The 22,033-nt window shown below is 41.4% G+C and overlaps 2 protein-coding genes across 5 annotated transcripts; both read left to right on the top strand.

Moving 5' to 3' along the window:
* The first annotated feature begins 411 nt into the window (after positions 1–411).
* Positions 412–13,113, top strand: LOC115168612 (tyrosine-protein phosphatase non-receptor type 7). Of its 4 annotated transcripts, none has more exons than XM_029724060.1 (11): positions 412–583; positions 4,255–4,307; positions 4,754–4,892; positions 5,200–5,389; positions 5,487–5,571; positions 5,679–5,764; positions 6,076–6,213; positions 9,212–9,322; positions 9,730–9,887; positions 11,763–11,876; positions 12,232–13,113. In XM_029724060.1, the coding sequence occupies exons 3-11, from the start codon at positions 4,771–4,773 to the stop codon at positions 12,380–12,382; spliced, it is 1,155 nt and encodes a 384-aa protein (XP_029579920.1). In that variant the 5' UTR covers positions 412–583; positions 4,255–4,307; positions 4,754–4,770; the 3' UTR covers positions 12,383–13,113. The 4 variants fall into 4 exon arrangements, with proteins under 4 accessions (XP_029579920.1, XP_029579918.1, XP_029579919.1 ...); XM_029724059.1 differs by lacking the exon at positions 412–583 and adding an exon at positions 3,888–4,123; XM_029724058.1 differs by lacking the exon at positions 4,255–4,307.
* A 2,915-nt stretch (positions 13,114–16,028) lies between these two features.
* On the top strand, positions 16,029–20,171 carry LOC115168620 (ADP-ribosylation factor-like protein 8A). The gene is made up of 7 exons (XM_029724070.1): positions 16,029–16,445; positions 17,144–17,224; positions 17,449–17,522; positions 17,634–17,727; positions 17,909–17,976; positions 18,070–18,140; positions 18,249–20,171. Exons 1-7 carry the CDS (start codon positions 16,323–16,325, stop codon positions 18,302–18,304), a joined length of 567 nt encoding a protein of 188 aa, XP_029579930.1. The 5' UTR covers positions 16,029–16,322; the 3' UTR covers positions 18,305–20,171.
* The last annotated feature ends 1,862 nt before the right edge of the window (positions 20,172–22,033 follow it).

Genomic DNA, 22,033 nt, shown 5'->3' with positions numbered 1-22,033 from the left:
TAGACATTTCGCCCACAGCGACTGTTATTCACTTTTGCACTGTGGAGACACTGTGATGAAATGAGAAAATACTTGCAATAGGACTCTTACATTTGACATAATATATTATTCACTCAATGGTTTTATTGTTGTAATTGTGGACATTGGTCCCTTGTTGCTGTAGAGAAAATAATAGCCAACTTAAAATTCACATTTGAGGTTAGTGTGCTCTCCTTGGAGGTTACACAAAGCCAGTGGCACTGAGTCTGCAGGGGTGAGGCAGCCTTGAATGTTGTGTGTGTTCGTGTACGTGTGCGTGTTCGTGTACGTGTGCGTGTGCGTGTGCGTGTGTGGAAATGAGGGTATGAGAATATGAGTGGGTGGGTAGAGAGGAAGCGGTGGAGAGGTAGAAAAAAGGAAGAAAAAATGATTGTCTCATAAGCTTCCCTAAAGCCAAGCAGTAAAGAGTCAAACCTGCCTGCGTCTGTGCTGCTGGCTCATCTGGACTGAGACCTTGGCCCAACACACATCCACACAGTACACAGGAACACAAGGAGAGAGGCGATAACTGAGGGCCAACTTGGATTGCAGTCCCCTTGCGCTGGTGAGTTACCTGCTGGGCCATTGACAGTGTGATAGTGACAACCAAAAGGCATACGCATACTGTTCTGTATGCCTGCAGATAAACTACAGATTGTCTTCAGCTTGTTAGAATATTTACCCCGTCATCATATCACTTGGAATTAACGTCACTTTTTCGCCATGAACAACGAAGACTCGCTAGTCAGTCTGAGGCAGCACCTTCAGCCCAGCTGATGCATTATTTCAGCTCAGGCTTCCGTCATCACAGTGCGACGTACGGTTATGTTCTGTGCTTCCTTACCATATTTTGTTGTTGTGCTATATGTAATAATTAGAAACTGGGTGGTTCGAGCCCTGAATGCCGATTGGCCTGCAGCCGTGGTATATCAGACCGCATATCACAGGTATGACAAAACATGAATTCGTACTGCTTTAATTATGTTGACAACCAGTTTATAATATAAATAAGTCACCTGGGGGGGGGTTGTGGTATGTCAAATCAAATCAAATCAAATGTTATTGGTCACATACACGTGACTAGCAGATGTTCTTGTGAGTGTAGCGAAATGCTTGTGCTTTTAGCTCTGACAGTGCAGTAATATCTAACAAGTGATATCTAACAATTACACAACATATACCCAATACACACAAATCTAAGTGAAGGAATGGAATTAAGAATATATCAATATATGGACAAGCAATGTCAGAGCAGCATAGACTAAGATACAGTAGAATAGTATAGAATACAGTATATACAGTGAGGGAAAAAAGTATTTGATCCCCTGCTGATTTTGTACATTTGCCCACTGACAAAGAAATGATCAGTCTTTAATTTTAATGGTAGGTTTATTTGAACAGTGAGAGACAGAATAAGAGCAAAGAAATACCAAGTACTAAGTCATGTTTTGCAGAGGGGTCAAATACTTATTTCCCTCATTAAAATGCAAATCATTTTATAACATTTTTGACATTCGTTATTCTGGATTTTTTTGTTATTATTCTGTCTCTCACTGTTCAAATAAACCTACCATTAAAATTATAGACTGATCATTTCGTTGTAAGTGGGCAAACGTACAAAATCAGCAGGGGATCAAATACTTTTTTCCCTCACTGTACATATGAGATGAGTAATGCCAGATATGTAGACATTATTAAAGTGACTAGTGTTCCATTTATTAAAGTGGCCAGTGATTTCAAGCCTATGTATAAAGGTCAGCACCCACTATGTGCTATTGATGGCTATTTAACAGTCTGATGGCCTTGAGATAGAAGCTGCTTTTCAGTCTCTCGATGCCAGCTTTGATGCACCTGTACTGACCTCGCCTTCTGGATGATAACGGGGTGAGCATATGGCCAATATACCACGGCTAAGAGCTGTATCCAGGCACTCCGCGTTGCATCGTGCTTAAGAACAGCCCTTAACCGTGGTATATTGGTCACATACCACAGCCCCTCAGGCCTTATTGCTTAACTATAAATAAACACATCACCTCTTCCTCATTAAATATTCTAATACTCACTGAAGTCTTTATTTATATTTTAAATGTTTATTTCTATTTTCTTTGAAAATGCTTTTGAGCTCATATCACACTTGAAAGCTATTTACAGTGCCTTCAAAAAGTATTATCCTTTTGTTGTGTTACAGCCTGAATTCAAAATTGATTACGTTGATGTTTTTTTCTCACCCATCTACTCACAATACCCCATAATGACAAAGTGAAAACATGTTTTTAGAAATGTTGGCAAATTTAGAAAGAGTCAATACATTGTAGAAGCACCTTTGGCAGTGATTACAGCTGTGAGTCTTTCTGAGCAAGTCTCTAAGAGCTTTTCACACCTGGATTGTGCAACATTTGTCCATTATTATTTTCAAAATTCTTAAACCTCTGTCAAATTCCTTATTGATCTTTGTATTTTCAGGTCTTGCAATAGATTTTCAAGTAGATTTACCTGTACGTCAAAACTGTAACTCAGCCACTCAAGAACATTAACTGTTTTCTTGGTAAACAACTCCAGTGTAGATTTGGCCTTGTGTTTTAGGTTATTGTCCTGCTGAAAGGTGACTTCATCTCCCAGTCTTTGGTGGAAAGCAGACTGATCCAGGTTTTCCTCTTGAATTTTTCCTGTGCTTAGCTCCATTCTATTTCTTTTTTATCCTGAAAAACTCCCCAGTCCTTAACGATGACAAACATACCCATAACATGATGCAGCCACCACTATGCTTGAACATATGGAGAGTGGTACTCAGTAATGTGTTGTATTGGATTTGGCCCAAACATAACACTTTCTATTCAGGACAAAAAGTTAGTAGCTTTGCCACATTTTTTGCAGTTTTACTTTAGTGCCTTGTTGCCAATAGGTGAATCAGTAGAGTCCTTCCTCAGTGACTCCAGGCTCAATGCAGCTGCAAATATGCAATGATTTATTCGTCATACTAACATAAACGTTTGCATATAGTATATTTACTGATGAAGTCCTTGAAGCGGGATTGTATGACAGAAATAAATAATGTACCAAAAAACGAAATAGAAATATTCTCAGATAAGTACAGTGCCTTAAGAAAGTTACACCCCTTGACTTTTTCCAAATGTTGTTGTATTACAGCCTGAATTTACACAACACCCCATAATGTCAAAGTGGAATAGTGTTTTCATTATTATTATTATTATTATTATTATTTTTTTTTTTTTTACAAATGAATGAAAAATGAAAAAATGAAATGTCTTGAGTCAATAAGTATTCAACTCCGTTGTTATGGCAACGCCTAAACACGTTCAGGAGTGAAAATGTGCTTAACAAGTCATATAATAAATTACATGGACTCACTGCAATACTAGTGTTTAACATGATTGTTGAATGACTTCCTCATCTCTGTACCCCACATGTACAATTATCTGTAAGGTCCCTCAGTCGAGCAGTGAATTTCAAACACAGATTCAACCACAAAGACCAATGCCTCACAAAGAAGGTCATCTATTGGTAGATGAGTAAAAAAAAAGCAGACATTGAATATTCCTTTTGAAGTGAAGTTATTCATTACAAAGATACAGCCGTCCTTCCTGACTCAGTTGCTATGAGCCAAAGGTGACTTTAAAACAGTCACAGAGTTTAATGGCTGTGATAGGAGAAAACTGAGGATGGATCAACAACATTGTAGTTACTCCACAATACTGACAGAGTGAAAAGAAGAGAGCCTGTACATATTCAAACATATTCCAAAACAACATGCATCCTGTTGGCAAAAAAACCCCAGCTTTACAACACCAGCTTTACAATATTCTCCCCCTTCTTTTCCCTCCAGGAACTTCTCAGTGATTGATCCACTCTCACGTTTAGACATGTGCACCTGAAGCCAAAGAAGAGGCTAGCTACTAACATACTGAGTCACTGTGTCAAAAAGACTGCATGTCTGTGCCTGTTCACTCTCTACTTCCCACTGTGTTACTCTCTCTCTCTCTCCCTCTCTCTCTCTTTCTGTTTCTCACTGTGGTTGGTTCATGTCAATGGCAGACATTTCATTTGGCTTAGGATTACTCTGACATATTGACAGACCAGGATTCAGGTATGGATAGATCCTAGTTTAGCGACAATCAGGCAACAAAGGAGAGAAACTATGTCTGATGATCTGAAAAAAAATGTTTAGTCAATGGTGTTTCTCTACTGCGTGTCATGTGTTGTGAATGTCCGTTTCAGGGGATGTGAGATCTTTCATTAACTGCTGTTCTTTTGACAAGAAGAGTTGACAAGTAGGGTGAAATATTTTAAATTCCATCTGAATTTAATTACTGTTGTGGTGTGTTCACTGTGTAGGCATAATAAGGAAATAATGTGATCTCTCTCCCTCTCTCCCTCTTTCCCTCTCTCCCACTCTCTCCCACTCCCTTGCTTTATTCTTCTCCATCTCACCCTCCCTCCCCCTCTCCCTTCCTCCCTCCCTCCCTCCCTCCCTCCCTCCCTCCCTCCCTCTCTTTCTGTCTCCCTCCCTCTCTCTCTCTCCCTCCCCCTCTTTCTCTCTCTCCCCCTCCCCCTCTCTCTCTCCCTCCCTCCCTCCCTCCCTCCCTCCCTCCCCCCCTCTCTCTCTCCCTCTCTTTCTGTCTCTCTCTCTCCTCCCTCTCTGTCTCTCTGTCTCTCTCTCTCTCTTTCTCTCTCTCTCTCTCTCTCTCTTGGGATTGTTTTCACTCAATTCAACCAGTAATTCAACACAGCACCATGAGTGAGTTAGTAGAATCCACATCGTCATCATCATCATCATCACACCCTGTGGACGAAGACCAGTCAGGCTCCTGCCCTGCTGCCACAGCCCCTCGCAGAACAGTCCGGCTCCAGGAGAGGTAAACACATCCATGATATTCAACTCACAGTACCGTCATCATGGCCATGATAAACTACAGTACCAGTCAAAAGTTTGGACACACCTACTCATTCAAGGGTTTTTCTTTATTTTTACATTTTTTTACATTATAGAATAATAGTGAAGAAATCAAAACTATGAAATAACACGTATGGAATCATGCAGTAACCAAAAAAGTGTTAAACAAATCAAAACATATTTTATGATAAACTATAAGTGATACATTACGTAAATGCAAATAGAGTCCCTGATCGTTTTGTCCTCTCTGTGGTGCCAATCATCCTCAGACGGGGTTCCAATGTGTCCCTGGTGCTGGGAGTGAGCAGTCTCACTCTGGAAGCAGTGGAGACCCTATGCTCCATCTCCACTCCCAGAGAGACCATCCTCCACCTGCTGAGGACCTCAACACGCCCTCTGACCCCCTCTCAGCTGCAGGAGGCAGCTGAAGAGACCAGCAGGCTGAACTCAGAGTACCAGGTCGGTATCTACTGTAACTGTTACTATGTGCAGACATTTGACTGCATGCAGGATCAAGTTGAATCTGGACCATAAGCCTGTCCGTTCTTTCCAACAGAAAATTCCTACAAACTTTGTGAACCCTTCAGAGCTGGATATTCCAGGACGGGCTTTAAAAGACAGATACAAGACCATACTGCCAAGTGAGTGACTAGGTAAAATTGATAAGCATAAGTTGATAAATGCTGAAACACACTGGCACCCAGACAATATAATAACCAATGTATAAACTATAATCATGTTTAACCAGATCCTGAGACCCGTGTGTGTCTGAGGAACCCCGCAGCAGAGGAGGCGGGTGAGACTGAGAGATACATCAACGCAAACTACATAAAGGTTAGAACCACCTGTAATTAAGTGGGTCATTGGTTTTTATTTGTATTTAAGTTATGCAGACTTAAAGTCATTCTAGACCTTATGGGGATGAAGAAGTGTAAGTAGGTGAACATGAAGTCATACAAAAAGGTCATAGAAATGTATATTAAAGGTTGTGTGAAAGTATAGCATACGCATTGCACAGAGGATGTTAAGGATGTGGAGAGTGATACAGTTGGTTTACGTGGGTGTATCGTGATGTCAACCAAGGAAACCCACAGGAAGTCAAAGTGGAAATGACACAGCCCCATATCTTGCTGTCGCCCACACAGGGTTACAACGGTGCACCTAGCACCTACATCGCCACCCAGGGCCCCATGCTCAACACCGTGCATGACTTCTGGGAAATGGTGTGGCAGGAGAGATCCACCACCATTGTCATGATCACCAAGCTGAAGGAGAAGAAGGAGGTGAAATCCCATCCTGCTTCCATTTCTCTCCTAACCTCTAAAAGTCTATGCCGTTGTGTGTGTGTGGGGGGGGGGGGCGGGGGTCTACTAAGCTAACATGTGGAATTGTTTTAAGGTTGTTAAAACAATTCCATATTTTAGCTTAGTAGAACACCCCCCCTTATATATATATATATATATATATATATATATATATATATATATATATATATATATACAGTTGAAGTCAGAAGTTTACATACACCTTAGCCAAATACATTTAAATTCAGTTTTTCACAATTCCTGACATTTAATCTGAGTAACAATTACCTGTCTTAAGTCAGTTAGGATCACCACTTTATTTTAAGAATGTGAAATGTCAGAATAATAGTAGAGAGAATGATTTATTTCAGCTTTTATTACTTTCATCACATTCCCAGTGGGTCAGAAGTTTACATACAGTCAATTAGTATTTGGTAGCATTGCCTTCAAATGGTTTAACTTGGGTCAAACGTTTCGGGTAGCCTTCCATAAGCTTCCCACTATAAGTTGGGTGAATTTTGGCCCATTCCACCTGACAGAGCTGGTGTAACTGAGTCAGGTTTGTAGGCCTCCTTGCTCACACACGCCTTTTCAGTTCTGCCCACAGATTTTCTATAGGATTGAGGTCAGGGCTTTGTGATGGCCACTCCAATACCTTGACTTTGTTGTCCTTAAGCCATTTTGCCACAACTTTGGAAGTATGCTTGGGGTAAATTGCCCATTTGGAAGACCAATTTGCGACCAAGCTTTAACTTCCTGACGGATGTCTTGAGATGTTGCTTCAATATAGCCACATAATTTTCCATCCTCATGATGGCATCTATTTTGTGAAGTGCACCAGTCCCTCCTGCAGCAAAGCACACCCACAACATGATGCTGCCACCCCCGTGCTTCACGGTTGGGATGGTGTTCTTCGGCTTGCAAGCATTCCCTTTTTTCCTCCAAGCATAACGATGGTCATTATGGCCAAACAGTTCTATTTTTGTTTCATCAGAACAGAGGACATTTCTCCAAAAAGTACAATCTTTGTCCCCATGTGCAGTTGCAAACCGTAGTCTGGCTTTTTTATGGCGGTTTTGGAGCAGTGGCTTCTTCCTTGCTGAGCTGCCTTTCAGGTTATGTCGATATAGGACTCGTTTTACTGTGGATATAGATACTTTTGTACCTGTTTCCTCCAGCAACTTCACAAGGTCCTTTGCTGTTGTTCTGTGATTGATTTGCACTTTTTGCACCAAAGTACGTTCATCTCTAGGAGACAGAACGCGTCTCCTTCCTGAGCGGTATGACGGCTGTGTGGTCCCATGGTGTTTATACTTGTGTACTATTGTTTGTGCAGATGAACGTGGTACCTTCAGGCATTTGGAAATTGCTCCCAAGGATGAACCAGACTTGCGGAGGTCAACAATTTCATTTCTGAGGTCTTGGCTGATTTCTTTAGATTTTCCCATGATGTCAAGCAAAGAGGCATGTTAGCTTAAAATTAGCTAACATGTGGAATTGTTTTAAGGTTGTTAAAAGAATTCCATATTTTAGCTTAGTAGAACACCCCCCCCTTATATATATATATATATATAGTTGAAGTCAGAAGTTTACATACACCTTAGCCAAATACATTTAAATTCAGTTTTTCACAATTCCTGACATTTAATCTGAGTAACAATTTACCTGTCTTAAGTCAGTTAGGATCACCACTTTATTTTAAGCTAACATGCCTCTTTGCAATTCCTGACATTTAATCTGACTGAGTTTAAAGGTAGTCCTTGAAATACATCCACAGGTACACCTCCAATTGACTCAAATGATGTCAATTAGCCTATCAGAAGCTTCTAAAGCCATGACATAATTTTCTGTAATTTTCCAAGCTGTTTAAAGGCACAGTCAACTTAGCGTATGTAAACTTCTGACCCACTGGAATTGTGATACAGTGAATTATAAATTAAATAATCTGTCTGTAAACAATTGTTTGAAAAATTACTTGTGTCATGCACAAAGTAGATGTCCTAACCGACTTGCCAAATCTATAGTTTGTTAACAGAAAATTTGTGGAGTGGTTGAAAAATGAGTTTTAATGACTCCAACCTAAGTGTATAATCTCCGACTTCAACTGTATATATATACATTTTTTGGGGGATAAAATATTGAATTTGGCCTTTCCTACTAAAGCCCATAGAAACACGTTGAATAACACATCAATAAATGCCAACAAAGACAGTTAAAATATGTATCATAAGGATGTAACGCTTGTCGTCTGTAGAAGAAGGGGACCAAAGCGCAGCGTGGTGAGTGTTCATATTAATGATTTAATAATAAGAAACACTTCAAACAAACAAGAAAATGAACGACAGCCAACAGTTCTGGCCGGTCACAAAATGTACAAAACAGAAAATAACTACCCACAAACACCAAAGGAAAACAGGCTGCCTAAGTATGACTCCCAGTCAGCGACAACGATGTACAGCTGTCCCTGATTGAGAGCCATACCAGGCCAAAACAAAGAAATACAAAGCATAGAAAAAAATCACACCTAAATAGAGACATAAAAAAGGTTCTCTCAGGTCAGGGCGTGACAAAGGAATAAGGTTTGTGAGAGTCTTATCTTTCTGTAAAGTGGTCCTATTAATTTGCATGGACGTTTTCACGAGATGACCGATTTTCAGGATGTCTCATGGTCTGACAAACACTGCTGTAGCTCAATCACCTTCCAACGCAGATGTGGAAGGCCGACATAGGCGGATGCAGTGGATTGAGACGCACAGCCCATGTGAAAAGATATCTCTAGCTTAAACTGATAGATTTTGATGGGGACTTTTTTATTATGTTACTTAGATTGATGCACAGGTGTGTCAATAAACTCTAATCTCCTAAAGGGTTTCCTTTGACAGACCCATTGGTGGTAAAGCAGAGATGGTTTATAAAATCCTTGTAAGAGACTTTGGTTCATGTCTGAAGTCTACAGAAAGTGTGTTCTGTGTTTCAGAAGTGTGAGCTTTACTGGCCAGAGAAGGAGGGCAGCTATGGCAGATTTGAGCTCCGAGTGGCCATTGTGAAAGAATGTGACAGCTACACAATTCGAGACATAATTATTCAGGTGAGAAATTAGGTTATTGTTGTCTGAACATCTCATAATGCCAGTCAAAGCTCTGGGTTACACCAGTTTCAGAACTTCAACACTTCTGAATGAATGAAGGGATGGAAGAATGAATGAATGAATGAATGGATGAATGGATGGATTCATGGATGTAGGGATGGATGGATGGATTGATAAATGAATGAATGAATGAATGAATGAATGAATGAATGAATGAATGAAGGGATGGATGGGTGGATGGATGGATGGATGGATGGAAGGATGAATGTAGGGATGGATGGATGTAGGGATGGATGGATGAATGAATGAATGAATGAATGAATGAATGAATGGATGGATGGATGGATGTAGGGATGGATGATGAATTAATGAAGCAGTTAACTTACAAACAACAATGTGTCCTACAGGTGGGCTCAGAGAGCAGGCAGGTGAGGCACTACTGGTACTCTACATGGCCAGACCACCAGACTCCAGACTGCACTGGGCCTCTGCTCAGACTGGTGGCGGACGTGGAGGAACACAGGCAGTCCCACCCCAGCCTAGGAACCACCATCGTCCATTGCAGGTCCACACTAAAACAACCCTTAACACTGGCTCTCATTAACACAACCCTTAACACGAGCTGTCATTAACTTTCACTTTGATAAATGTGAGAGAACTAACATTGGCATATGTTATAGAATGTCCTTGATAAGAAAATAGTCCTAGGCTAATTGAACGGTTCTCGCTTCCAGTGTGTTTATACAGTATATATACAAAAGTATGTGGACACCCTTAGTGGATTCAGCTATTTCAGCCACACCCGTTGCTGACAGGTGTATAAAATCGAGCAAACCGCCTTGCAATCTCCATAGACAAACACTGGCACTAGAATGGCCTTACTGAAGAGCTCAATGACTTTCAATGTGGCATCGTCATAGGATGCTACCTTTCCAACAAATCAGTTTGTAAAATGTCTGACGTGCTAGAGCTGCCCTGGTCAACTGTAAGTGCTGTTATTGTGAAGTGGAAACATCTAGGAGCAACAACGGCTCTGTGCCGAAGTGGTAGGACACAAGCTCACAGAATGGGAGTGCGGAATCACGTAGCACGTAAAAATCGTCTGTCCTCGGTTGCAACACTCACTACCGAGTTCCAAACTGCCTCTGGAAGCAATGTCAGCACAAGAGCTGTTCGTTGGGAGATTCATGAAGTGGGTGTCCATGGCCGAGCAGCCGCACACAAGCCTAAGATCACCATGTGCAATGCCAAACATCGGCTGGAGTGGTGTAAAACTTGCCACCATTGGACTCTGGAGCAGTGGAAACGCGTTCTCTGGAGTGATAAATCACGCTTCACCACCTGGCAGTCCGACGGACAAATCTGGGTTTAACGGATGCCAGGAGAATGCTACCTGCCCCAATGCATAGTGCCAACTGTAAAGTTTGGTGGAGGAGGAATAATGGTCTGGTGCTGTTTTTCATGGTTCGGGCTAGGCCCCTTAGTTCCAGTGAAGGGAAATATTAACTCTACAGCATACAATGACATTCAAGATTATTCTGTGCTTCCAACTTTGTGGCAACAGTTTGGGGAAGGCCCTTCCCTGTTTCAACATAACAATACCCCCGTGCACAAAGCGAGGTCCATACAGAAATGGTTTGTTGAGGTCAGTGTGGAAGAACTTGACTGGCCTGCACAGAGCCTTGTCCTCAACCCAATTGATCCCCTTTGGGATGAATTACAATGCCGATTGCGAGCCAGGCCTAATTTCCCAACATCAGCGCCCGACCTCACTAATGCACTTGTGCCTGAATGGAAGCAAGTCCCCACAGCAATGTTCCAACATCTGGTGGAAAGCCTTCCCAGAAGATTGGAGGCTGTTATATCAGCAAAGTGGGGGACCAACTCCATATTAATGCCCATGATTTTGGAATAAGATGTTCGACGAGCAGGTGTCCACATACTTTTGGTAAAGTAGTCTATGTTATGACACTTAAGGGAGGCTCCATTTCACATACCATGTCAGAATTAAATTCTTACAATAATGATTTACTGTGACTAGCTTGAGTTCACTTACTGACGACAAAGGTGAATGCTATGGAATTAATTTAGTGTTGTGTTCAATACGTGTATGTACTGTATGTGGACTGTGTATTGCAGGCAAATACTGTAGCAGAGACTGGAGAATAGATACATGTCCTTTCCAACAAGTCAGTTCGTCAAATTTCTGCTCTGCTAATTTAGGACCGTTTTCTGGAGACTCTTTGGATTTCTAATGTCTCCATCACGTTTCTCTGTCTGTGTGTTTATAACAAAGGCCCCTGTGTAGGCTGCCTTCACGTTCCTTTCACATTTTAAAAAGGGCTGAATAGTAGAAAAAGTTGCCAGGAGGTTAGGGTCAGACAGTGCTTTTATGCTGTGACTCTATTTGACTTAATTTGTCATATGCTCTCCATCACAGTGCAGGGATTGGGAGAACAGGTTGTTTCATCGCCAGCAGCATTGGATGCCTGCAGTTAAAACACACCAGTAAGGCTGACGTGCTTGGAATCGTCTGCAAGCTACGCCTCGACAGGTACTAAATACTACACACTGCCCTGCTGCTGCCCTGCTGCTGGTAGTGAAGTGCCAAGCACGTTTCAACCAAACTCTGTTTCTATCAAGTAAACTATCAAGTGAGCACCTTGCTTCAAACAATGCATTTGAAATTTGTCTTGAGTTGTTTAAAAGGTGCTGTAGTCATAGGGATCTTAGATGCTGCCCTGAAGGATGCTGCTCCTTCAGTCTCTGCCGCTCTGTGTTACTCTTTGGGGTTTTATGCTGGGTATCTGTAAAGCGCTTTGTGACAACTGCTGATGTAAAAAAGGCTTTATAAAATAAATGTGATTGATTGATTGATTGATTGATTGATTGATTGATTGTGTTGTCAGGGGTGGTATGATACAGACCAGTGAGCAGTACCAGTTCCTGTACCTCACCCTGGCCCAGTACAGCCGACAGCTGGTGAACACAGACTGTGGCTCAGAGAGCCCTGTCCCTGTCCCTGTCCAGACCGGCAGTACTACAGGAGAAACGCGGTGACAGAGAAAGCCCAGCTGAAGCTCTGTCTTTCTGTATGGGAGAACAAGCTTCTGAAACTCTGTCTTTCTGCATGGGAGAACAAGATTCTGGAATTCTGTCTTTCTGTATGGGAGAACAAGATTCTGGAATTCTGTCTTTCTGTATGGGAGAACAAGATTCTGGAATTCTGTCTTTCTGTATGGGAGAACAAGCTTCTGGAATTCTGTCTTTCTGTATGGGAGAACAAGCTTCTGTAATTCTGTCTTTCTGTATGGGAGAACAAGCTTCTGTAATTCTGTCTTTCTGTATGGGATAACAAGATTCTGGAATTCTGTCTTTCTGCATGGGAGAACAAGATTCTGGAATTCCGTCTTTCTGTATGGGAGAACAAGATTCTGGAACTCTGTCTTTCTGTATGGGAGAACACGATTCTGGAATTCTGTCTTTCTATATGGGAGAACAAGATTCTGGAATTCTGTCTTTCTGCATGGGAGAACAAGATTCTGGAATTCTGTCTTTCTGTATGGCAGAACAAGATTCTGGAATTCTATCTTTCTGCATGGGAGAACAAGCTTCTGGAACTCTGCTCATGTGCTGTCTGTGGCAATCTCATCCCCTTGACTGTGACAGTTATTGTGTCACGTCCTGACCATAGAAAGCTGTTATTTTCTATGGTAGAGTAGGTCAGGGCGTGACAGGGGGGTTTTTGTAGTTTCGTTTTTCTATGTTGTTATGTTCTAGTTTTGTATTTCTATGTTGGGTTTTTGTTTGGGATGATCTCCAATTTAGAGGCAGCTGGTCATTGTTGTCTCTAATTGGAGATCATACTTAAGTGGGTGTTTTTCCCACCTGGGTTTGTGGGAGATTGTTTTTGAGTGAGTGTATGTTTCACCTCTGCGTCACGTTTTTGTTGTTCTTTGGTTTATGTGTATGTATTGCATAGTTTCACAGTGAAAATAAAATGTGGAACAACACACACGCTGCACTTTGGTCCGCTTCTCCTTATGACAACTGTGACAGTTATTGTAGTATTTTTATGGGCGCATGGGACTGGTTGGAGTTGTATTGAAATTCATGAATAATGATTTTGTCCATATTTGCTACCCTGATAATAAATATGTTATGCCCTTGGCTTTAATTCATTGCAGTCTACTTGACATTCTGTAGACAAAATAAATACACCACCGTTCAAAAGTTTGGGGTCACTTAGAAGAGGTTATAATTTCTTGTTTTTCTAGGTTCCAGGTTGATTTGCTAATTGATTAATAAATACATATTTATATGTAAAATAGAATTGATCAGTAAATGTTAATATGTAAAACAGAAAGTGAAATACAGAAGAGCTACGGTGACGATCCCCTTCTCTCCAGCAGAGGGCAAGTGTCGTGAATTGAGATCATCATTTTGCGGAGAGTCCCTCTTTATCGAGCGCCTCTCTCACTTGGTGTTTCTGATTTAGCATCATGGCAGCAACATTAGAGTCCCGGCAGCAACATCGAGACTTCCGGTTTTCCGATTTTGTCTTCAAAATAAAAGTCTGCAGTAAATCAATAATTTGTGCAGCTTTGCAGAGCGCATTATGTTAAAATAGTGTTACAAAATTATAACTACATAAATCTAAACTAAAGATAATTGCTTCTTTATATGTGATAAATAATATTATACGATGGAACACATTGAGAAATGGCTGGATCTTAAGTAAATATATTGTACAGACCCTATTGATCTAGCACTAGAGTCTATATACAGTATATGGTGTTATTTCTGACTGTGGTCTAAATACCCAGCAGCCCTTTCTACACCACTCATTCCATTGCTCCCAATGCAATACACCGTTGGCCTATAAATTACATATTGCGTTATAGAGAAGAAAAAAAGATCCTATGTGCCGATGTAAAAGTGGGGTTGGGAGTACTAAGTAGGATCTGTAGAATGTGGTGTCATTTCATGAAGCTCTGAATTATACAGAGTGTTGCTGTCCTAATAGTCTTTCCTCAATAAGCCAATATGTATTCTATAGACTGTGATTTGCATGTGATTTGCATTGTATTCAGAGCTCCATGAAAATGACATCATATATATACATTCTGCAGACCCTACTGAGTATTCCATACAATAATTTTACTGCCGCACCCAGAAACAATGTTGCTCTATCAACCAATATGTACTGCTTGTACAGTGATTCACTTTGGAACATTTCATGCAAATTTCACTTAAATATGAACAAATGTGAATCATTGGTAATGTTTAGACAATTATTTGTCATATATCATGAATATATACAGGATAACAGTGGTAGACCTGATCACTGACAATGATCGAGACAGGTCAGAGAGGTCAGAGACCTGGCAGTGTGGTGCCAGGACAACAACCTCTCTCGCAATGTGATCAAGACAAAGGATATGATTGTGGACTAAAGGAAAAGGAGGGCTGAGCACGCCCCCCATTCTCAACGACGGGGCTGTAGTTGAGCAGGTTGAGAGCTTCAAGTTCCTTGGTGTCCACATCACCCACAAACTATTATGGTCCAAACACACCAAGACAGTCGTGAAGAGGCCACAACAATGCCTATTCCCCCTCAGGAAACTAAAAAGATTTGGCATGGGCCCTCAGATCCTCCAAAATGTATACAGCTGCAACATCGAGAGCATCCTGACTGGTTGCACCACCGCCTGGTGTGGCAACTGCTCGGCCTCCGACCGCAAGGCGCTACAGAGGGTAGTGCGTACGGCCCAGTACATCACTGGGGCCAAGCTTCCTGCCATCCAGGACCTCTATACTAGGCAGTGTCAGAGGAAGGCCCTAGAAATTGCCAAAGACTCCAGCCACCCTGGTCATAGACTGTTCTCTTTGCTACCACACGGCTTCGTAACAGCTTCTACCCCCAAGCCATAAGACTGCTGAACAGCTAATCAAATGGCTACCCAGACTATTTGCATTAACTCCCACTTTTTTACACTGCTGCTACTCTGTTTATTATCAATGCACAGTCACTTTACCCCTAACTACATGTACATATTACCTCAATTACCTCAACTAACCTGTACCCCCACACATTGACTCGCTACTGGTACCTCATATATATAGCCTCGTTATTGTTATTTTATTGTTGCTGATTATTTGTAAGTCGCTCTGGATAAGAGCGTCTGCTAAATGACTTAAATGTAAACGTAAATGTAATTTTTACTTCAGTTTATTTAGTAAATATTTTCTTAACTCTTATTTTTCTTAAAACTGCATTGTTGGTTAAGGGCTTGTAAGCATTTCACTGTAAGGTCTACCTACACCTGTTGTATTCAGCACGTGACAAATAACATTTGATTTGATATTGAGACACGTGGGGGACTTTTGTTTTGAAAATAATCCGAAATCGCGTGACCAGAAGTACTTTTTTAGTGTTGCTGACGAGACGCTGATGTGACTCTGAAACCCCACCCATTGAGGAAGAACAATCCTTAACAAGGTTTCCACTAGTTACCACAGCCACAAACTCAAAATTGTCTATATCGAAAAACAATAATGAAAACAAAAATGGGCTTTTTGGTCTTAATTTTAGTTTAGGCGTACGGTTAGCATGTGGTTAAGGTTATGGTTATGGTTAAGGCTAGGCTTAAAATCACATGTTAAGAACATAAATTGTATAAATGGGCAGGGTTTATGACTTTGTGGCTGTAGTAACCAGTGACGACCCTTGTCAGGCAGGAAAAGACAACCAGGGAGGAAGGAGGCGAAGTAAACAAGGCAGATAACTACAACTTACCCAAAATAATAGTGCCAATACTTGCGCACAAAACAGATTGTTTAGCGAATATTCATGATAGACACGTTATTCGACCGTTAGTAATACGTCCTGTACCCTGTGTTGTCACTGCAAGCTAGACAACTTGTAGCTAACGTTACAGCTAGCTAGCAGGCTAGCAAGCTCCAGTTCCACTAGCAGTGCAGTCACAACGCGCCCACGATGATCGCATTGATAAACAAGCTCCTTGACTGGTTCAAAGCACTGTTTTGGAAGGAGGAGATGGAGTTAACATTGGTGGGACTCCAGTATTCGGGCAAGACAACCTTCGTTAACGTGATCGCGGTACGGTTAATCTCTAGTCATCTGACGTTGTCCATTGTTGCTAAACAGGTCGATATGTTTGCCAATGCCAGTTTTGTTAGCTAAGCAGCTAGTTAGCTAACTTCTATCATAACCATGTTCTATGTTTCAATCGTGTTTCTGTAACCTGGTATTTTGTAACGATACTATAGCTAGCTAGTTTAGCTAGGTAGCTAGCTGGTAAACTAGCTGGCTCTGTGTGGTCCCAGACATGCTCGGGCGGTGATGATGACCCTAGCTAGTTTGGTTAGCTAACGACAACATGCACATGAGGCATGTAGCAGTATAACGTTAGTCCATCATCACATCTGTCTAGTCAAGACAATCAGGTGTATTCATTCAGTTCACTTGATGTGCATTCAATCTTGTCTGTGTCTTCTCTCTTTCCTGATTGACTAGCATAACAGTTTTATGAGCAACATTACCATATTTCAGTAATATTTTATTAACCATAGCTAGCTGCCAGGCCCCAGTTTTTTTAAGAAGTTGGCTATCGAATACTATTAAATTCATAGAAATGTAATTCATAGAACAGGAGTCCCCATTCAAGTCAATAAATCAACTGTTCTATTCTTTCTATGAATTAATCCTATCTGAGATAACTTTTGAAAAACTGGGCCCAGATGATTTGAACATAACTTAAAATATAACCCACCTTTATTCTTTCCCCTTGCTTGCAGTCGGGCCAGTTCAGCGAAGACATGATTCCCACGGTGGGCTTCAACATGAGGAAGATCACCAAGGGAAATGTCACCATCAAGGTCAGTATACTGCCAGGTTAGAGGTCAGGCCACTTCATGGTCATCTCTTGATTCATTTCTCGTTTGCTACAGAGGGAGTAGTATGAAGTGGAAGGGGTGATCTTGGATGGTCCCTGTGATTGACTGTGACCCACTTTAACAATTGTATTAATTGTGAAAGGTTGAAAACTGATTAGCTACGCAGTGTCAATGCTGTCTTGATGTTCTGATCTCATCCTCCTTAGCTGTGGGATATCGGCGGTCAGCCTCGATTCAGGAGCATGTGGGAGCGATACTGCAGAGGAGTCAGTGCCATTGTGTGAGTAACAGCACCCTCCTATCCCCTTGTGCAGGGTGTGGTCAGTTATATTGGTAGCTTATTTCAAATAAGGATATTTATTGTAACTTTTGAAACCGTATCATTTTTAAGGTACATGGTTGATGCAGCAGACCCAGAAAAGACAGAGGCGTCTAAGAATGAACTACACAACTTGTTGGACAAGCCCCAGCTCCAGGGTATTCCTGTGAGTACCCCCATACAGTGCTATCTGATCCAGTAGCTACAGTAGGTCTACTACTGGACTTTGTCCAACGTTCCTGTGTTTTCTATGCTCCTGCTTGGTCTTGTCATTGCAGGGCTCCCTTGAAAAACACACTGTGGTGTCTAAAGAAAGATTCAATACTAATATTGTTTCCCCCTCACAGGTTCTTGTCTTGGGGAATAAGAGGGATCTTCCTGGGGCGCTTGATGAGAAGGAGCTGATTGAGAGAATGTAAGAATCTGCGTCTCTGTCTCTCTCTCTGTTGCTGTCTGTGTGTCTCTCTCTCTCTGTCTGTGATGCTCATGTCTCCTCTGTGGTCCACAGGAACCTCTCGGCCATCCAAGACAGAGAGATCTGCTGTTACTCCATCTCTTGCAAGGAAAAGGACAACATCGGTAAGCATCTGACGTCTCTGACTTGTTCTAGCTTATATCACAGAAAATGTCACCTTTAGTTTTCCTGTGTATTTCATGACATTTAAACACCTGTTATTTCACCTCCAGATATCACACTACAGTGGCTAATCCAGCATTCCAGAACCAAGCGGAGCACGTCATGAGAACCTCATCTCAAGTCCTAGGCCTTCACCTGTACCAATTCCTCTGTCCTACCCACCTGTACCAATTCCTCTGTCCTACCCACCTGTACCAATTCCTCTGTCCTACCCACCTGTACCAATTCCTCTGTCCTACCCACCTGTACCAATTCCTCTGTTCTACCCACCTGTACCAATTCCTCTGTCCTACCCAGCTTGTTCATATTCCCCTTTTCTTTGGATGGCCCTCTCTTGCCAAGTCCCCCCCCCCCCCCCCCCCCCCCAGCCTGATTCCTCCTGAAGGGAGCCTGGAAACCTTTTTTTATTTGCAGTGTTCATTTTCTTTTTGTAATATAACACTTCTTGTGACCTCTGCTGGATAAAGTGGTACTTAGCTGCCCTGATGTTCATATGTCATACTTCATCATCTCTGTTGAGGGTTATAGTCAACTGCTCCAGAGACAGTACATAACCTTTGTTCCCAATAGGTCAGAGAAGACTGGAGTCTGAAAACTGCATCACTTAGCAGCTTCAAAGTTATCTTTACCACACTGATATCACATTTCAAACAGTATTTACGTCTTAGACCAGTGGTTCCCAACCTTTTTCGGTTACTGTACCATCAACTGAATTTTTCTCTGCCCAGAGTACCCCTGAAGTACCCCATGTATATTTTTCCAGAATGCCTATGGTCTCATGGATCTTCTCAAGTACCCCCTGTAGGTAGTATCCCTGGTTGGGAACCACTGTCTTTGACCATAGTCCTATTACTTCCCAACGACAGTGGTACTGTGTGTAATGGTACTGTATGTACCTTTTTGAAGGGGGAGTGTTAAAACATTTGATTGAAATACTTGGAGTTTGCACAAGTCTCTCCATTTCTCTTTTCTTTAAAGGTTAATGGGAGATGTTGTTAAAGATGGCCTCGATGTTCTCTATTGTGATTTATATATACATTTGCATTATGTCATCTTCTCTGTTGCTTGACCTGACACACTTTTGGTAGTTTAGAAACAGGAAGATTTTCTTTAAACTAAGCAACATGGACAATTTGAATTTCCATTAGCCATGTCAATGGGCAAGCAATATCTGCAACACATGGTTTACAAACACAATATAAATGTTTAGATTTATGAATCTTCTTTTCCCATTTCCTGTCATTGATTTATATCATTATGCAATAGCGCCTTTCCTCCCAGTAATGTGGAGATACTATTTGGCCAGTTTTCATATCATTACGTGATCTGGAACGACCCATTAGAAATTGAAACTCTGTGATAAAGAAGCCCCCCGAGATAAATTGAGATTATACAGGTGTCAGCCAATATAATCTAGGTGTTGGAAATGTCATATTAACTAACGATGAAGGCTTCTGTGTAATTTTGTATAAACTTCCATGTTTATGATATTATATTGCCTCCTACATGGCCAACGTAATAATCATTGACAACCACAGCGACGTCTCTGCTTTTTGTTTGCATGCCGGGGCATAAGTATTTGTGGGACCTTTGAGAATTAACTATAAATTGTTATTTTTTTTTATGGCAAATATAGTATTTACTATATCTGTTTTAACCTGTTTGTACATTTATTGTTTCAATTAAGTTGATGATTGTGTTTTTAATAGGATATGCTTATGTATGATAACTAAAAACGTTGGTGAAAACCACTTTATACATGGTCTGCAGAATTCATATGATTGTTGCCACGCAGTAGTCACCGTGGCTTTGGGTTGTTGATGATGGTTGGTGCTTTTCATGTGGTGTCATGTGTATGTTTGTCTGGCTGTTTTCATGTAAATGAAAGAATCAATGTGGGAGAAAATGTAGTGTTTTGGTTGTCCTCTAATTAAAGGATCCATGCCACGGCACTCGGCACAACCTGAGGAAAAGTGCCTCTCGTTTCAAATCACTCCAGTCAATGTGGAAAATAGCTGTGGCTCTGACAACTGCTACCTCTGAGAATTGTACTTCCCATGACCAGTGTGGCTGAAGGTGCAATCTACAGCTGTTATATCCACTTTTGGACTTATAAATTAATTAAATAATACCCATTGTTTCTTGAAGAATATATCACAAATGCCTCATGAGCTTAGTTCAACCGTCGTACCCCATCAGAACCCAACATAGAAGCTTCTTTCACTCCATTCTTTGTCAACGTTTTTAAAAATTATAATTAAAAAAAGTACATCAAACACTATATAGCCTTAAAACATGCTTAAAATTATCATTCTGATATATTTGCATCCATAGCTCTTTCTATGAGTGGCTACATTTCTCCAGCTGCATCCTTCAGCATTTTATCAATTCATCAAATGTATTTTATAAAGCCCTTCTTTACATCAGCTGATGTCACAAAATGCTGTAGAGAAACCCAGCCTAAAACCCCAAACAGCAAGCAATGCAGGTGTAGAAGCACAGTGGCTAGGAAAAACTCCCTAGAAAGGCCAAAACCTAGGAAGAAACCTAGAGAGGAACCAGGCTATGAGGGGTGGCCAGTCCTCTTCTGGCTGTACCGGGTGGAGATTATAACAGAACATGGCCAAGATGTTCAAATGTTCATAAATGGCCAGCAGGGTCAGATAATAATAATCACAGTGGTTGTCGAGGGTGCAACAGGTCAGCACCTCAGGAGTAAATGTCATTTGGCTTTTCATAGTCGATCATTCAGAGTATCTCTATCGCTCCTGCTGTCTCTAGAGAGTTGAAAGCAGCAGGTCTGGGACAGGTAGCACGTCCCGTAAACAGGTCAGGGTTCCATAACCGCAGGCAGAACAGTTGAAACTGGAGCAGCAGCACGATCAAGTGGACTGGCAACACAAGGAGTCATCAGGCCAGGTAGTCCTGAGGCATGGTCCTAGGGCTCAGGTCCTCCGAGAGAAAGAGAGAGAGAGAGAGAAAGGCTTTGTTATTGTTTCAACTACGGATAGGCCCTTTAAAGAGTTTTTGCTCTCTGTCCTCAGTTAGGGCCTTTGAATAGTAAGATAGTGAAAGTCCTATAGGGACTGCATTAGGCACTTAAGTAAAAATATATCTAATTTTTGGGCAAACCACAAAATATTATTTTCTGCAACTTTTTCTAAAGGATTTGCTTAATTGGAAGATCCAAGCCTACCAACATAATATTATTGAAGCAGGAGTTGCATTGAGGTAACAGCAGGGGGCAGTAGGTTCCAGTCGCAGATCATTTCTGGGGGATTGAGAGTAGACTATAAGGCAGTCAATCCCTCTAAAAGTATTTTAAACACACACATGGTCTAAATGTGTGTGTATGTGTGTGGTCTATACTACTTCTGATCATAACGTTGTAGTGAGTATTCTGGGGGCAGTTTGTTAATGAAAGGAGGTTGTGCATTAGACTGAGGACGTTTAGCAGGATTGGTGGTTAATAACCTCAGGACTGTCACTTGGAGCTGATCTACTTCTGAGGTATAGCCTAGCAGCAGGCTGAGCAGTCTACTGGGTTGGATCATTATGTGTCTTCTGTCTGTTTCACACAATGCTGCCCTGTGACAAACTCATACCGCTGACTGGCACTTTCACACATTTTAGTTTCAAATCATAGATTTTAGTGATCTGTTGTGACTGTGTATTGTTTCTCTGTATATTTCATTATATAACAATTACCATTTTAGATTTAGTCAAAGGCTGGTATGGAACAGGGATTTGTCAACCAAGAACTCTACACCTAAACCAGTAGACGACAGAGACTGAACTTTCTCAAATAGCTGGGGTCTTTTATTAATGTTAATTG

This window comes from Salmo trutta, chromosome 30 (assembly GCF_901001165.1).
Source record: "Salmo trutta chromosome 30, fSalTru1.1, whole genome shotgun sequence".
NCBI classification, from domain to species: Eukaryota; Metazoa; Chordata; class Actinopteri; order Salmoniformes; family Salmonidae; genus Salmo; species Salmo trutta.
The sequence above is the reverse complement of the archived record's forward strand: the minus strand, read 5'-3'. Positions and strand labels throughout refer to the sequence as shown.

Coding starts and splice junctions, on each gene's coding strand:
- LOC115168612 (XM_029724058.1), top strand. CDS start 4,771: ATGAGTGAGTTAGTAGAATCCACATCGTCATCATCATCATCATCACAC. Junction 5,765..6,075: donor TCAACGCAAACTACATAAAG/GTTAGAACCACC, acceptor TCGCCCACACAG/GGTTACAACGGTGCACCTAG. Junction 6,214..9,211: donor AGCTGAAGGAGAAGAAGGAG/GTGAAATCCCAT, acceptor TCTGTGTTTCAG/AAGTGTGAGCTTTACTGGCC.
- LOC115168620 (XM_029724070.1), top strand. CDS start 16,323: ATGATCGCATTGATAAACAAGCTCCTTGACTGGTTCAAAGCACTGTTT. Junction 17,225..17,448: donor AGGGAAATGTCACCATCAAG/GTCAGTATACTG, acceptor CATCCTCCTTAG/CTGTGGGATATCGGCGGTCA. Junction 17,728..17,908: donor CCCAGCTCCAGGGTATTCCT/GTGAGTACCCCC, acceptor TCCCCCTCACAG/GTTCTTGTCTTGGGGAATAA.